This window comes from Silurus aristotelis (genome assembly GCF_946808225.1).
Source record: "Silurus aristotelis genome assembly, chromosome: 12".
Classification (NCBI taxonomy): Eukaryota; Metazoa; Chordata; class Actinopteri; order Siluriformes; family Siluridae; genus Silurus; species Silurus aristotelis.
Window position 1 is genome coordinate 21,672,510 of NC_139585.1, and position 15,663 is coordinate 21,688,172.

Genomic DNA, 15,663 nt, shown 5'->3' on the forward strand with positions numbered 1-15,663 from the left:
GGGAACATGATATCTAGGGAATCAATTAACAAAACAAAAGCAGAATGAAACCTTCGGAATTCATGTGTGTTCAACTTATAGATATCGACATGCACAGGCAGGGGATAGCCACATTAGATAGGGACAATTCAAGGGACAAGTGTGTTCAAATTACAAACACGTATGGGTCACTTGCAGTTGCGTAAAGTATGTCACCTGACAAGACAGACATAAAAATCTGAATCGTGATATAAAGCATGTAATGTAGCATAGTTTAAGCTTGAACTAATACTTAATGTATGCATGTATAGCAAGTGATAATCTAATTTCTCCTTGTGCTCTCTTTAATGGGGGCTTGAGTTTATGTGTCCATTCAGCTCCTCCAGACTCATTAAATAGCACAGTGCAGTGGAGAGGACTCAAGTGATGCATTTACTGAGAGCAATAAGCTTGTGTTAATGAACACGCTGCTGCAACAATGCTCATGCCCACAAGTGTCTAAACAGCCTTCAGGAGCACTGCTGATGAACTTTCATTAGGTTCATTAGTTACTAGGATACAAGCCTGCTTGCACAATGTGGTTTTTCTTTTTGGAGCAGCTGATTTTCTTTGCCATTATTGGAGGCTTGATGTTTACAGGGTGCCAATGAATACCACTGAATTTTATTAGAGTGCACTGTGTGGTTAACAAGCGAACAGCCAATACTTTCAGTGAAGCCCTCATGGTACCCCCGGCTGAATTATTGGCTCGGTTAAGCTGCCACAATGTAGAGGCAACCCAGATCAGTTACATTTCTGCTTGGCCAGGGAGAATTAGAGATGTTCTGTACTGGATGCATGCAAACAGGGGGACACCTAGTAGTGGGTATCAGCTGCAATGGAGTTCTTGCAGAACCCTAAATATGTAGGGTGTCTTGTAAAGTACAGAATTAATTGCGAATAGAAGTCTAAAGCAGAGGTACAGAATCGGCAACGGTAGGCTGATCAGGAAAATGAGGAAGTCAGGTGTGTCAGAGAAGTATGTGAGGGTGGTGCAGGACATGTATAAGGACAGTGTGACAGCAGTGAAGTGTGCAGTAGGAATGACGGACTGGTTTAATGTGGAGGTTGGACTGCATCAAGGATCGGCTCTGAGCCCTTTCCTGTTTGCAGTGGTGATGGACAGATTGACGGACGAGGTCAGACAGGAGTCTCCGTAGACCATGATGTTTGCAGATGATATTGTGATTTGTAGTGAAAGTAGGGAGCAGGTTGAGAAGACCCTGGAGAGGTGGAGGTACTTGCTGAAGAGAATGGGAATAAAAGTCAGTAGGAGTAAGACAGAGTACATGTGTGTGAATGAGAGCGAGGGCAGTGGAGTGGTGCAGTTGCAGGGAGAAGAGGTAAAGGTGGAGGAGTTCAGGTACCTGGGGATAACAGTACAAAGTAATGGAGAGTGTGTTAGAGAAGTGAAGAAAAGAGTGCAGGCAGGGTGGAGTGGGTGGAGAAGAGTGATAGCAGGAGTGATTTGTGATAGAAGGGTATCTGCAAGAGTAAAAGGGAAAGTTTATAGGACTGTGGTGAGACCTGCGATGTTGTATGGTTTAGAGACAGTGGCATTTAGTAAGAGACAGGAGGTGGAGATGGAGATCGCAGAGCTGAAGATGTTGAGGTTTTCGTTGGGAGTGAGGAGGATGGACAGGATTAGAAATTAGTTTATTAGATGGACAGCGCATGTAGGACGTTTTGGAGACAAGGTGAGGGAGGCGAGATTGAGATGGACATGTGCAGAGGAGGGACATGGGGTACATTGGTTGGAGAATGGTGAGGATGGAGCCACTTGGAAGGAGGAAAAGAGGAAGACCAAGGAGGAGGTTTATGGATGTGGTAAAGGAAGACATGCAGGTAGTTGGTTTGAAAAAGGCAGATGTAGACGACAGGGGAGTATGGAGACGGATGATCTTCTGTGGCGACCCCTAATGGGAGAAGCCGAAAAAGGAAGAAGAAGAAGAAGAAGAAGAAGAAGAAGAAGAAACGGTTGCTTGGAAATGAAGTTTTGACTAGACAGGGACCTGACATAGGGTAAAGAATTCATACAGTGACTGTACTAAAATACATTATGTAGAGTCATACAACTGGCCCACATTTACAAATAAATTGAGCTCACCACATACAAAGAAATCTCTGACTTTATTTAATTCAAATTTATATTTATTTGTAATTTTATTTATGTAGTGTACCGAATCAGTCTTTAATTAACAAGTCTGTGGTTAAGTGACAAAATTCAGAACTTCATTATTCCATAGCTGGAGATCAGATTTCATTGTGGATGCAACATTTAGTAAAACACCACAGTTGAAGTTTTCTTTAAATATGTGGACTTATTTATTTGTTATTAGTTGCCACTGCTGCGAGTGATTTTTTTTTTTCTCTGTGAGTTTAAAGATTGCTAAATCCACAACAGAGCTGAGGTAAGTTAAATGTGGGAGTGCATTTTTAACAAAATCAAAGTGAAAATTTTAACCAGTGTAACAGCATAACAGTGAATGGTATTAAAGTGGCAGTGCCTATGGAGTGGCGGCCCGGGTTCGATCCCTGGTCAGGAAAGTTTATTAAGACAAATATGTAGTGGCTTAGATGAAATTAAACTTCAAAACAGAAATTAATAAACCATGTTATTTGTAAATAAGTATTCCCTGTGACACTTTAGTTTAACAGTCTGATGGAAAGGTCAACTGTGTAAATAATCAGTACAGATTCAACTCTTTGTTTTGCTCTAAATACTGCAGTAATATAATAAGTGTTGTCCAGCATGCATTTACTGACATCTAGTGGATGCTATGCATTAATACATGCTCTTTGAATAACAAGGATAATAATTAGACGTTTTCCTATTATTAAAACCAAAACAGAAACATGGAGTATTAGCCAATATTGCTTCCCATCCCATATTTTTCCATAGCTATTAGAAAATACAGGCACAACTAAAATCCTATAGCATCACTCAACAATTACTTACACCGCAAATATCAACTATGCATGTAATAAAATCATTCCTTGTCAAAAATTAAGTCTTTTTCTTTGTAAACATTTCTAGTACAAAAATAATCTGGTCCAAATTTGTATTTTATTTTTGTTACAGGATCCAATCCAAATCTTTTTCCCTTGGAGCTGATCCATAATTTTTACTTGTATCCTTGAGAGCCTATTTCTAACAAATACTAAACAATATTTTTAGACAACTTTAACCTGAAACTCGCTTAAAAAAATCAACTTAGGTTTAGATTATTGTTCGATATACATACAAATAATCAGACATAAAATTATGGAGACTATGATATAACATTGATGAAAGATTGAATTACATGCCCTCTGGATTTGCTTTTATTTTTTTTTTGGAGAGTTTATGAACACTTATGAATAGTTTTCTTAGATGTTTACAGCAACAAATCCCTAGCAAATGTTAGTTAAATATGGACAGTGTTTAGCTTGCAAGCTGCTAAAATTTGATGCATGCTAAGTGTCAATCGTTTGCTAAAAACTCTGCTTTAAAGTATAAAAACCTGTGGTTTATTTGGATTTATTTACATTTATTAAAGCATTTTGCCATATGTTCTATGAGGAGTGAAACCATTTATTCCTGCTTTCAGAAAGGACTAATAATAATAATAAATTATTGTTTTGAAACACAGCAAGCTACCTCGAGCAATGTCATGTACAGCAACACCTCCTCCATAAACATTCAGCATAGAAGGATATATCACCTTGTCTAGCAGTTCCTGCTGAAGGTTTAAGACTTTGGCACCAAACCACTTTATTCATTTGATGAATAATTCTGTCTCAGAATTCTACACTGAATTCTATGTAATTTGGGGAAGAGTTACAGTATGTATACCGACCACTTGATTGCTGGTTGGCTGGCGATTAGCTTATGTCTTCAAGGTCATGAGCTCATGTTCAGTGAGTGCTTTTAAAGACATGCTTGTTTAACATTTATTATACAGATACAGAAATACTTATTCTTTTGTTAATATTATGACTATAAAGATAGATAGCTTGGCCAGGCATTTTCTTTTTATTCTTGTGAAGGGCAAAGGAGAATTTGCAATCTTTCTTTATCACTTTATGGTTACATTTAATAATAAAAAAGACAGAGAGAAAGCCAAACTAATAAATTGATTGCGTGATTGATTGATTGATTGGTTGATTGACTGATTGAAATTGTCCACTCTTTTAATCAGTCAGAATTCAGCATTAAACAGAAAAGTGGTATTAAACATGTATAATACAATAATACAAAATGTAAAATTAAGCAGCGTAAAAAATAACTTTTATAATAATAATTTTTTTTAAAGAGAATGGCATTAGAGTATTTCTCTGAGTGTGTACCTTTTTGTCATAAGTCAAAATCTTCATTAGTTGCTATGTATGGATTTGTTCAAATGAATAACCTTATATGTGTATAACAGTGCAACAGCTGCTTGTTTTCAGTTCAGGGTATATGAATAGTTGCATAAAGAAGGTTTATTTATTAAACGTTTAAATAAAATAAAAATGTGCACATGGTTTATTTTGGCCTTTAAATCTCATATATCATGAGCATGTTATGGTTCTTTCAGTTAAGCTTTCTGTTTAGTTATTCCATGCATTTTTGTCCTACTCCAGTTAAAACAAAGACCACCCACAGATCAGAGGTAACATTCTGCACAGAATAGAATGTACTTGCACTGAGTGGAAGCTCAGCTTGTTTACAGCTGTAATGTAAAGTAGATCTAGTGTCTAAATCTCATTTATGGGCAAAACATAAATAATTGTGACACAGTGTATACCACATTTTATTGAATAAAATTACACTTTAAAATAAAGTGTAAAATGTTCTAGTCTCCGTTATCTACAATAGATGTCTAAATGGCCAAAAGCTTGCGGACAACTGGCTCCACGTATACGTGTCATACCCCAGAGTTGGAAGGACGCTGTTGTATAGAATTTCTTTGTATGCAATCTAATTGAAACAAAGAGACAAACATGTTTCAGCATAGCAATGCCCCAATGCACAAAACAAGCTCCTTGTTTTGACAGTGTACAACACAGAGCCCTGACCTCAACCCCAGTGAAAATCTTTGGGATAAACTGGAACACTGACTGCACCCCAGACCTCCTCACACAACATCAGAGACTGAACACATTAATGCTCTTGTGGCTGAATGAGCAAACTCTAAAAATAAATAAATAAATAAATAAATAAATAATCTAATGGGAAAACTTTCACAGATGAATGGAGGCTATTTTAACTGCAAATGGGGGACTAAATCTGGAATAGGATGTTTAGAAAGTACATATGGCTGCAATGGTCTGGTGACTTCAAATAGTTTGGCCATTTAGTGCACTTCAGTCAAATGCTATAATGTGCATTTAAGTACATAATATACAAATCACCTGCAAATACAATGAAGCCAATAAAGAAAAATCAATGAATTTTTCAAATGTACTTGAATAAAAGTAGAGCTAAAAGTGCTCATTTTAAGTGCTCACGTGAGTAAAAGTACAACAGGAATATTTGAAATGTAGTGAAGTTAATGTAAACCTCTCTCCAAATGGAAATAATTAAATGAAGTACAGACATGCGAAAAAGCTACTTAAGAACAATAACAAATTACATTTACTTTGTTGCTGTCTAACATGGAATTGTTGTTTTGCTGTTTTGATTGGTTAAATTAATAAAATATTCACAATGTTGTGTTAATGCAGTGTATTTTTCTATATTAAAAAAAGCCAAGAACTGGAGGAGATGCTGGACAAGCATTTTATGTAAAGCTCACCCTAATTTATATGATAACTTTATTCCTCAAAAAATCCCATAACAGGATGTGCTGACTGGTGATTAGGCTATTCTTCACAAGTCAGGGGGGCTTTTTTTCATTTTAAAGCATTAAGCCAAACCCTGCACCTGGATGAGCTTTAGCTGCTCGTTGACCCCTGATAAAGCAGCTTCGTCCATCCTGGATTTTGGACTTAGACCCTATTTTTACAGCTGCCCCCTCAGAGGTGGAAATATTCAGAAGTGGCAATGTTGGTACTAAGAAAATGTACCAGGCGGTATTGTGCAGTTCTCAGTTCCCAATTTCTGAAAGACCAAAGGTTATGCAGGGATCCAAGCAATCCTTAAGCAAGCTCACAGCTCTGCTTAAACCAGAAAGCATAGGTGTTGCGATGTGTATGCAATCTGACATGACTATTACATCACCCCCATCGACATTTTCAAAAATGACACTATTTCATCTTAATAAATGTATTGACGCACACTGAATGCTGTTATCAAAAGTGCACACAGCTGTTGAATGGCATGATTAATGTAAAGCTGTCCTGATTAATAAGTAGATACTCCTTTTGCTAAGTGTGATGTACTTGTTTACTCCAAGCTGCTACATATACAGGCTGCCAGCTCAGTGGAAAATCAGTATTGGGGCTCTGCTCACAGCCCTCATCCTCCATATCAGCTGTCATCCATTTACAAACTGGAACATATGACGATGACTCCTCTTCCTGCTTATGGGCTTTAGAGATTCCCCATGCAAGCTGACACTTTGAGGGGGGGGGGTTCATTGCGGTAACTATGGCAACAGGCAACAAAACAGGAAAGAGGCAAATAAAAAATTATGATATGTAAGGAATTATTAGTATCACCTCCCAATGTAACACTGTAATATATAAATTAATGTAATGCTTTGCAAAGAACATCATATATCATAGAGTGGATTTGCCTGTATCAGTCTGTATAGAATAACATGCTATAACTATACTGAAATATTAATACCTGTTCCAAACTAGATGCCATTTAACTGATGCCATGTTTTCCGAAGTCAAATAACGCTGGGGTTCCCTGAGGTGTTTTTACTCCTCTTAAATAACACTGGAGATCCTTTTCCACACTCCTTTCCGCTAAACATCTAATGTAATTCAGGGAACACTTAGGGGGCAAAAATTACTGGTTGTTTTCTATTAGCTTAAATATTTTATTAGCACCTTGAACATTTTATTCAGAAAATGTGTGTGTGTGTGTGTGTGTGTGTGTGTGTGTGTGTGTGTGTGTGTGTGTGTGCATCTTTTCTGCAGTGCATCTTGAAAGTGTTCACAGTGCTTCACTTTTTCCACATTTTTGGTTAGGTTACAGCCTTATTCCAAAACAGATTAGACTGATTATTTGCATCAAAATTCAACAAACAATACCCTATAATGACGACATGAAAAAAGGTTGTTTATTACCTTTGCGAGTGTATTACAAAAAAATGTAAAATCACATTGCTGCATTCATTTTTCCCTCGATCCTTACTGGTCTCCCAGTTCCTGCCGCTAAAATAAATCCCGACAGCATGATGCTGCCACCACCATGTTTCACTGTAGGGATGGTATTGGCCAGGTGATGAGCGGTGCCTGGTTTCCTTCAGACCTACCGCTTGGCATTCAGGCCAAAGAGTTCAATCTTTGTTTCTCGTGGTCTCAGAGTCTTTCAGGTGCCTTTTTTGAAACTTCAGGTGGGCTGTCATGCGCCTTTTAATGAGGAGTGGCTTTCGTCTGGCCACTTTACCATACAGGCCTGATTAGTGAAGTGCTGCAGAGATGGTGGTTCTACTGGAAGGTTTTCATCTCTCCACAGAGAAATGCTGGAGCTCTTTCAGAGTGACCATACGGTTTTTGGTCACCTCCTTGACTAAGGCCCTTTTTCCTTGATTGCTCAGTTTGACCGGGCGGCCCTATGTAGTCCTGGTGGTTCCAAACTTCTTTCATTTACGGATGATGGAGGCCACTGAGCTCCTCGGGACCTTTAATGCTGCAGATATTTTTCTGTACCCTTCCCCAGATCTGTGAATTGATACAATCCTGTCTCGGGGGTCTACAGACAACTCTTTGGACTTCATGGCTGGGTTTGTGCTCTGACATGCACTGTTAACTGTGGGACCTTATATAGACAATAGTGTGTCCAATCAACTGAATCTACCACAGCTGGACTTCAATCAAGTTGTAGAAACATGTCAAGGATGAATGAATTTAATCCAGTATGGAATAAGGCTGTAACATAAGATGCAGAAAAACTGAAGCGCTGTGAATACTTTCCGAATGCACTGTATTGTGGTAAAATCAGGCAGTAATGCTGGACTTAATGTTAGTTTTGTGTGAACCAATATCAAGGAAGCAAAATGTGTTTAATTCCAGAATCAGAGGTATGTGCCATATACTTCAATTACTTTTTGATGTATCCTAGTTAATTGGTATAAATGTTTTCTTGGTGGTTACGTTTCACTTGTAAATCCATTCTTAATCAGTGGCAATTAATTAATTAGTTCAGTATTTTCCAATATAAAAACTGGTCACATAATTTAAACCACTACACATCTGACCAGTTAATAGGAATGCTGCACATTTGTGTGTTTGTGTTAGCTTTATATATGCGCCCATACTGCTGTAGCTCAGTGATTAAAACCTTAATCACTATTGATTAGAAGTTTGTGAGTCATGAACTCTGTCACTTCTGCACCCTTGAGGAAGGCCCATAACCCTCAACTGGTCAGTTGTTTAAAACAAGATAAAAGCCACTCTAGACAAGTGCATCTGCCAAATTCAGTTTCAAATAGATGCCATTTGTGGCATGTTTTCTCTAATAAAATAGAATTGGTCTTCTCCTGTTTTTTTTTTTTATATATATACTTCCTTTCGATCAATTCAAAAGATATATTCATACAAGTGTGTTTTAGACAACTAAATACAGATAAGTACAGCTGTTATACCCATAAAGAGTTGCTGGGAAAAGCACTTGTGCAATAAAGAGACCAGTGAAGACACTTGTAATGTAGCATTAGCCTGTTGTTGCAACTCAAGTGGAAAATAAACATTAAGTGATGATTGACAGTCGTTGTTTGCAAAAGGGCAGGGGTGTAGAAGGCATGCTGAGTGGGATAACCTTGACGGATGTTTCGCAGCCTAAAAATACTCAAGGGATCATCAGACAGACAGGCAGTTCCAGTTCAGACTTCTGCTCAAAGGGGGACACACTTGGAAAGTGTTTGGCATGCTGACTGACCTTTAAGTGTAAGGACTGCTTTGGTCACACGATTCACTTGCTGTATCAGTGACAGGACTGCACGACCGTTCAGAGATACAGGCTTGACTCTGCCTTCTGTTACTCAATAGTTCTCTGATCTAGGAGTGTTCTGATTCAACCGGCTGTTTAATCCCAAATTGTGTTTGCTGATTTGGAGAGACTCCAGTAAGCAAAGGCTGAGCTTCATGCAGAAAGACTTCAGGGATCTAAACAAGGCGTTCTTTTTCCATACGCAGAAAACCCTGGTTTGTAACACTCAAAATGTAAACTGTAAATGGCGCCTTAACTCAACCTTTGAGCTCGGGCTGTCACTAACACTCTGCCGAACGTTCTCATAATCTGAAGAATCAGGTGGATTCGACAAGCAGGGTCTGAAAAAGTCGCCATAACAGTACTGCTTTGCATTCTGAGAGAGATCCATTTGACTGTTCTGTACTATTACGTCTTTTGGTTGGACCAAGAGGAAGGCAGAATGCGCGACCTTCTTCCTGTTCCAGTGCGGGAGCGGAGAGCGAGAGGGCGAATCAGCAGTTTGCCTGCCTCTGTTCCAGCTCCACTCACATTCCCGATTACATACACGATTCAAACATCTAAGAAGTTTCCCTTTTTTCATTTTAAAAAATGCAGATACGAGGCAGAAAATGCCTTCTTCTCCAACCTGAAGCTGGTGGACTTCAACATCATTGACACCTTAGGGGTGGGAGGATTTGGACGAGTCGAGCTGGTAGGATGTCCAGAAAGCTGGGACACTATTTTGTTCAATTCTTTTTAATTTTGTAACTAGATGTGTGTTTAATTGTGTGTGTGTGTGTGTGTGTGTGTGTGTGTGTGTGTGTGTGTGTGTGTGTGTGTGTGTGTGTGTGTGTGTGTGTGTTTTGTTACATGTAAAAACAATTAACATAAAGTGGTTAATTCCAGCTACTGTATATTTAGATGAGTCTGTATTATTTTATGATGTATTAATGCAATGTCTTCTGCATGCTGCTCAGGTCAGCACTAGGAATATCACAGCTCTAGCTTAGGGTTACTTTCCAGTACCAGTATAGACCGTATTATTATTTTTAAAATAAAACTAATAAAACTATGAAAATAAAACTAGTGAACCCCTCAAAGGACATTTTAATTGCAATATAATTGCAAGCAAACTGTAAATTTATAGGCTAAAATATAAATTTCTAAATAAAATATACATTTTAAAGTAGCTGATAGTCTTACATAGTGCAACAAATTGCCTTGGATCACTTCCATTTCAGTGATGCTGTGTTATATAGTGTTACATGCGTGTTACATCTGTGCAAAATTCCTAAAATCATATTAAGGAAAAACACAGTGTTTAGTGATAGTTATAAAAATGAACCTCTGTTACTTTCTGCTATTTTGGTGCACTTTTAAAGTTAAAAAGTCTCAGGATTCTTGTCAAATTACTGCCATTGTAATTTTCCAGGATCGTACGTTTCAGAATGTGGTTGCCAAAGATTCCGCTGTGGATAAATTGTGATAAAAACAACAAATATTTACAATATCTCAAAAAAGTGAATACACTCCTCACATTTCAGCAACCATTTTAGTATACCTTCTCAAAGGACAATAGTATAGAAATTAAACTTGGATATATTTTAGTGTAGTTATAGTAGGTTATAGTTACAAACAATGGCTGCAGATTAAAAAATAATGAAACATTTGGAAAATATAACAGCAATAAATGCAGTGCACAAAAGTGTGGTTTAAGATAAACATGAGACATAATTGGATGGAAAGAAAACCTTTATCAAATATCAATTGTAAAATTTCAGAAAGCCAATGCTTTGCAGTACAATATGCACTACATTATTATTTATTTATTGTCAATTAGTGTTGACACTATTTTGAGATATTTCCGCTGACTCATTAGAAGTCTTATTCAAAGGGTAATTTTCATGATGTAAGCGATTCTGATCTTCACTAGTTCACTAATTTAACATCAAACTTGGTTAAATAGGATTATATTTCTGTGAAATAGAAGGAAGGCAACAATATAACAGATTTTTTAACAGTCATTTTGCATATAAAGAGGTTGGGGTTAAGCAAGATAAAGAGCATGTCGCAATGCAGACCTTCAGATTCCTTTTGAGGCGTTGTAAGGAAAAGCCCAGTAGACTGGCCTAAAGAGGAATCCCCAGCTACTAGACTAATTTTAGACCCTGTAGCTCTACGGTAAAAACAAGTGATCTTATGCCAGTCATAAATCTTTTGCGCGAACCATGGGATTAAATGACCCCTGACGTGTCCAATACACTATGTAAAAAATCTGTCATTCTATATTCACCATTCCAATACTATGATTAGTACAAGGAATTGGTAAACACACTGAGTGCAAATGCAAAACAATCAAGAGTGCAGCATGAAACTGCTACAGTATACAGTACAGTCCTCAGTGTAAATTAAGTATTTTAATTAATTTGGTAAAAAATCATTCTGCTGTCAAACACTTTATTTCTGCCCAACAAACTGCTGCGTTTGTATTTACCAAGATTATAACAGTAAAGCATTTTGTAGTGTGCAATAATTAGATACCTTGCCACACTAATTACAATTTGAAATCAAATAATTAAAAATAAGAAAATATTCAAATAGGAAATTGAAGAAGTCGAAAAAGCAAAATAGCTGGTAAATTAAAACTGGGAGATTAATTAAAAATATTATTGTACATCATTTCTACTCGCTATTAGAAAGTTTCTACCACTTTCATTAGTTTGAATTTATTTATTTATGCATTTATTTTTTTACATTTTAATTAATGATTTTTATTTTTTATTTTTTTTAAAGCCTTATTGGTGAAGTCTCTTTTTTTAAGTGACTTTCGGCAACAGATCATGAGCTTTTTCCCTGTGGCTCTTGTTGATTTTCCATACAGGTGCAGCTCAAAAGTGATGAGACCAAAACATTCGCCATGAAGATTCTGAAAAAGCGCCACATTGTGGACACGCGGCAACAGGAACACATCCGCTCTGAGAAGCACATCATGCAGGAGGCCCATTCAGACTTCATAGTGAGGTAGAGGACTAATATTATAAGCATTTTGTTTTAAATCAATTTAGATTTTTGCATTAGTGTTAACACATTATGATAAAATCCGTGCATGATCATGAACTGCTACGGCTAATTATTAATTTTGCCAATTCAGATTATACCGGACATTTAAAGACAGCAAATATCTGTATATGCTGATGGAAGCCTGTTTGGGAGGAGAACTATGGACCATTCTTCGAGATAGGTAACCAGCTGACTGCATTACTACAACACACATGTCTCTGTAAATGGCCAGATTCTGACATTTTCACACATCACCTACAGGGGATCTTTTGAAGACTCCACAACACGCTTTTACACAGCTTGTGTAGTGGAAGCCTTTGCTTATTTGCATTCCAAAGGGATCATTTACAGAGATCTTAAGCCAGAAAACCTCATCCTAGATCACAGAGGCTACGCCAAGCTGGTGAGCTGCCAACTCTGACACTTTTATGGTGAATATAACGATGATGAATCCGATTGATGATGAAGGAAGCTGATTGTATACTTTGGTTTTAATTGCAGGTGGACTTTGGTTTTGCCAAAAAGATTGGATTTGGCAAGAAGACATGGACTTTCTGTGGAACACCTGAATATGTAGCCCCTGAAATTATTCTTAACAAAGGCCATGACATCTCAGCAGATTACTGGTCACTTGGTATTCTTATGTATGAACTCCTTACTGGCAGGTAAAGCACTGACTTTTATACTGTTTAATATATGAAAGGAAAATGTAGAAAACAATAGTTTCATAAGATTATTCACTTACAAAGTGTTTCTGAAGTGTTAAACATCTTTCATGCCATTTTGCAGCCCACCGTTCTCAGGGCCTGATCCGATGAAGACATACAATATAATCTTAAGAGGTATTGATATGATTGAATTTCCAAAGAAGATCACCAAAAATGCTGCCAATCTCATAAAGAAACTATGCAGGTAAGCTTTTATTAATGCTTTAACATGCAGTCTATAAAGTGTGTTAAGAGGCGGGGTTGCATAGACTATTCAAATAATACATTCTTCAGTCATTATTGTGAATGTCAACTAGCAAAAATCATTTTAAAATGGCTCGGACCTGAAAGCTAATTTTGTGGAAATGTACAACTCAATAAGACCAAAATTCCTGCGCTGTGGCAAAGTGAGCACCATTAAAACAAGCACCGTGTGAAAAGATCACCAGCACACTCCAGCTCAAAGAAACTGATCCAAACTCGTTTTTATATGTTACTAAGGATAAAAGAGAAATCTCCCAGATGCTGCTGTAGACGTTGTCTCATACTGAGATTTAGTATTTTTTTACATTGTTTAACGTATTTATTTATTTATTGACCAGCAGGGAAGGTGGAAATGTCATTTGCAGCCTGTGTGTAGTTTAAAAAGTATTTTTTCTTCCGTAAATTAAAATGTCAAAATAAGCCATTTTATTTCATTAAAATTGTATTTTGTACAGGGATAATCCATCTGAGAGGCTGGGCAACTTAAAAAACGGGGTGAAGGACATCCAAAAGCATAAGTAAGTAGTATGCAAAATGGCATAGTGTGTAGTCATGATAGCTTTTAAGTCAGACCTAAGTCTCATATTATCCTTGATCTCTTATCTTCTAACCACAGATGGTTCGAAGGCTTTAACTGGGAAGGGTTGCGCAAAGGGACTCTCACCCCTCCTATTATCCCTGAAGTACGTTTCCTGTGTAATTTCTACTAATAGATGGATGGGTGGATGGATAAATGGATGGATGGATAAATGGATGAATGAAACATGCAATTATACTTTGCAGTTACTGAAAAATAGTTATTCGAATTGTGCTTTTCTCACTCAGGTGTCATCACCCACCGACACAAGTAACTTCGACAGTTTCCCTGAGGACAACGAAGACCCACCACCTGATGACAACTCAGGCTGGGACAACGATTTCTGATCCGATAGGCCTGTCAGTCAAGACCTTCAGAACAAAGTGGTGTTGAATGACTGCTGTTCAAGAAGGCAAAGAAAGAAAGAAAAAAAAATAAGAAGAGTCCAGCTCTGGGTCACCATGATGCCTTTCCCAATGCTGTTCCCATTGGGATGCCCAAGATCCATAAACATCCAAGCCCATTGTCCTGTGTGCTGAGCATTGAAGACACACTATAATAGCTTTATCACATTACTCTATTCCTAGACCCTCACACTTCTGTTGTATTTGCTTTTTACTGCTTGGAGTTACTACACCTAATGACAGGATGCTATTTAAGTTCAGTGCTCATTTGCTTGTCTGAACTTTAATTTCTTAACCAGTGTAATAGTATAATATACTTGTGTATATATGGTTCTTATATCTTTGGAAAGTTTAACACATTGTCATTATACAGTAAAGACATAAATGATAAATTTTACAAAGACAGATGAATTAATGCCCTTCCACTTTAATGCTTTTCCTCCATAACTATATTCGGAATATATTCAAAATATTCATAACTGTTATTTGCCCTTAAATGCTCTTAAACCATCTCTGTATCCTTCATTATATTCAAAACTCCAACCTTTCACTCACTTTCTTATACTGAATGTGTCTTAGGCAAGGGTCAGTGTCTACAGGTTTACACCACCAGAGGGCAGTCTATGACACACAAGCCAAACAATGCATTGCGATAAGTTAACAAATCAGCAACCAATCATCGTGTACATGCTGCTATAGGATTCGCTCTGTCATCATCGCTGGCAACATTCAGTACAAAACCACAATCGTCCAATCATTGATGGCTAGACGACTGCCCGAAGGCTGACAATAGCTTGAACACAAACTACTGTGCTGGAAAACAAATTAAGGTTTTTTATTTATTGTAGGACCAGAGATAAATATTTATGTACATACTCAGTGCTGATATTTTGTGATACTTGTAGAAAAAGAAAAAAAAATTGTCAGGTAAAGCTGGCTCTGTTATTTAATTTGTTTGGAATATGTTTTATCTGTATGGTACTTTGTAGAAATTCGTTGATCTCTACTGTGCACCTCGTGTCCAAAACTTGATGATGGACAGTTTGTGCTTATTGTTTTTTTGTTTCGTTTTTTCTGGTATTATTGGAAGTGCCTTAATTCAATGGCATTCGATATAGACCCAATGGTACTGATGCTGCATGACTAGGTGAACACCTCAAATATGTAATCCTTACTTGTTGGTGGCTTTTTTAAAGTTCAGCGATTTCTATGCCTTTTTTCTTACAATAAAAACTTCAATCATACTTTTGACTCTGTAGTCTTGTAGTAATGCCAAGTTTCACTGCTGTCTGCTCTGACATTAATGCTACACTGCTACTCCATGATCGCATCCATTGTTTCCACTTGCTTATAAACTCATGATGACCTCAGAAGGAACACTTTGGCTTAACCCTGAGGAAGGACTGACTCATATCAGTTGGTGATAATGATTTGTAAACAGTTATCTTCCCTGTCCTCGCCAGCACAGATAAACTTGAAAAACGGCCGTTCCCTAAAAAGCACTGTCTCATAGACATCAAACGGTGTAATTACTGGAGGTGCAGATGACATCAATGGCCCCTAGTTTACTGCTTGAAGTGTCCG

At 37.4% G+C, this 15,663-nt stretch overlaps 1 protein-coding gene across 3 annotated transcripts in view; it reads left to right on the top strand.

The window, feature by feature from the left end:
* The window catches only part of prkg1 (protein kinase cGMP-dependent 1), a 194,727-nt gene extending 179,404 nt beyond the window's left edge, over window positions 1–15,323 (top strand). For 2 of the 3 annotated variants that reach the window (XM_083556777.1, XM_083556776.1), the window contains exons 10-18: window positions 9,683–9,779; window positions 11,949–12,088; window positions 12,219–12,308; window positions 12,389–12,530; window positions 12,629–12,792; window positions 12,917–13,039; window positions 13,554–13,616; window positions 13,715–13,781; window positions 13,924–15,323. In XM_083556777.1, the coding sequence (XP_083412903.1) occupies window positions 9,683–9,779; window positions 11,949–12,088; window positions 12,219–12,308; window positions 12,389–12,530; window positions 12,629–12,792; window positions 12,917–13,039; window positions 13,554–13,616; window positions 13,715–13,781; window positions 13,924–14,022 (985 nt within the window). In that variant the 3' untranslated portion in view covers window positions 14,023–15,323. Of the gene's footprint in view, window positions 1–7,645; window positions 10,907–11,000; window positions 12,089–12,218; window positions 12,309–12,388; window positions 12,531–12,628; window positions 12,793–12,916; window positions 13,040–13,553; window positions 13,617–13,714; window positions 13,782–13,923 lie in introns of those variants that run through there. The other variant, XM_083556778.1, reaches the window with a different exon arrangement.
* The last annotated feature ends 340 nt before the right edge of the window (window positions 15,324–15,663 follow it).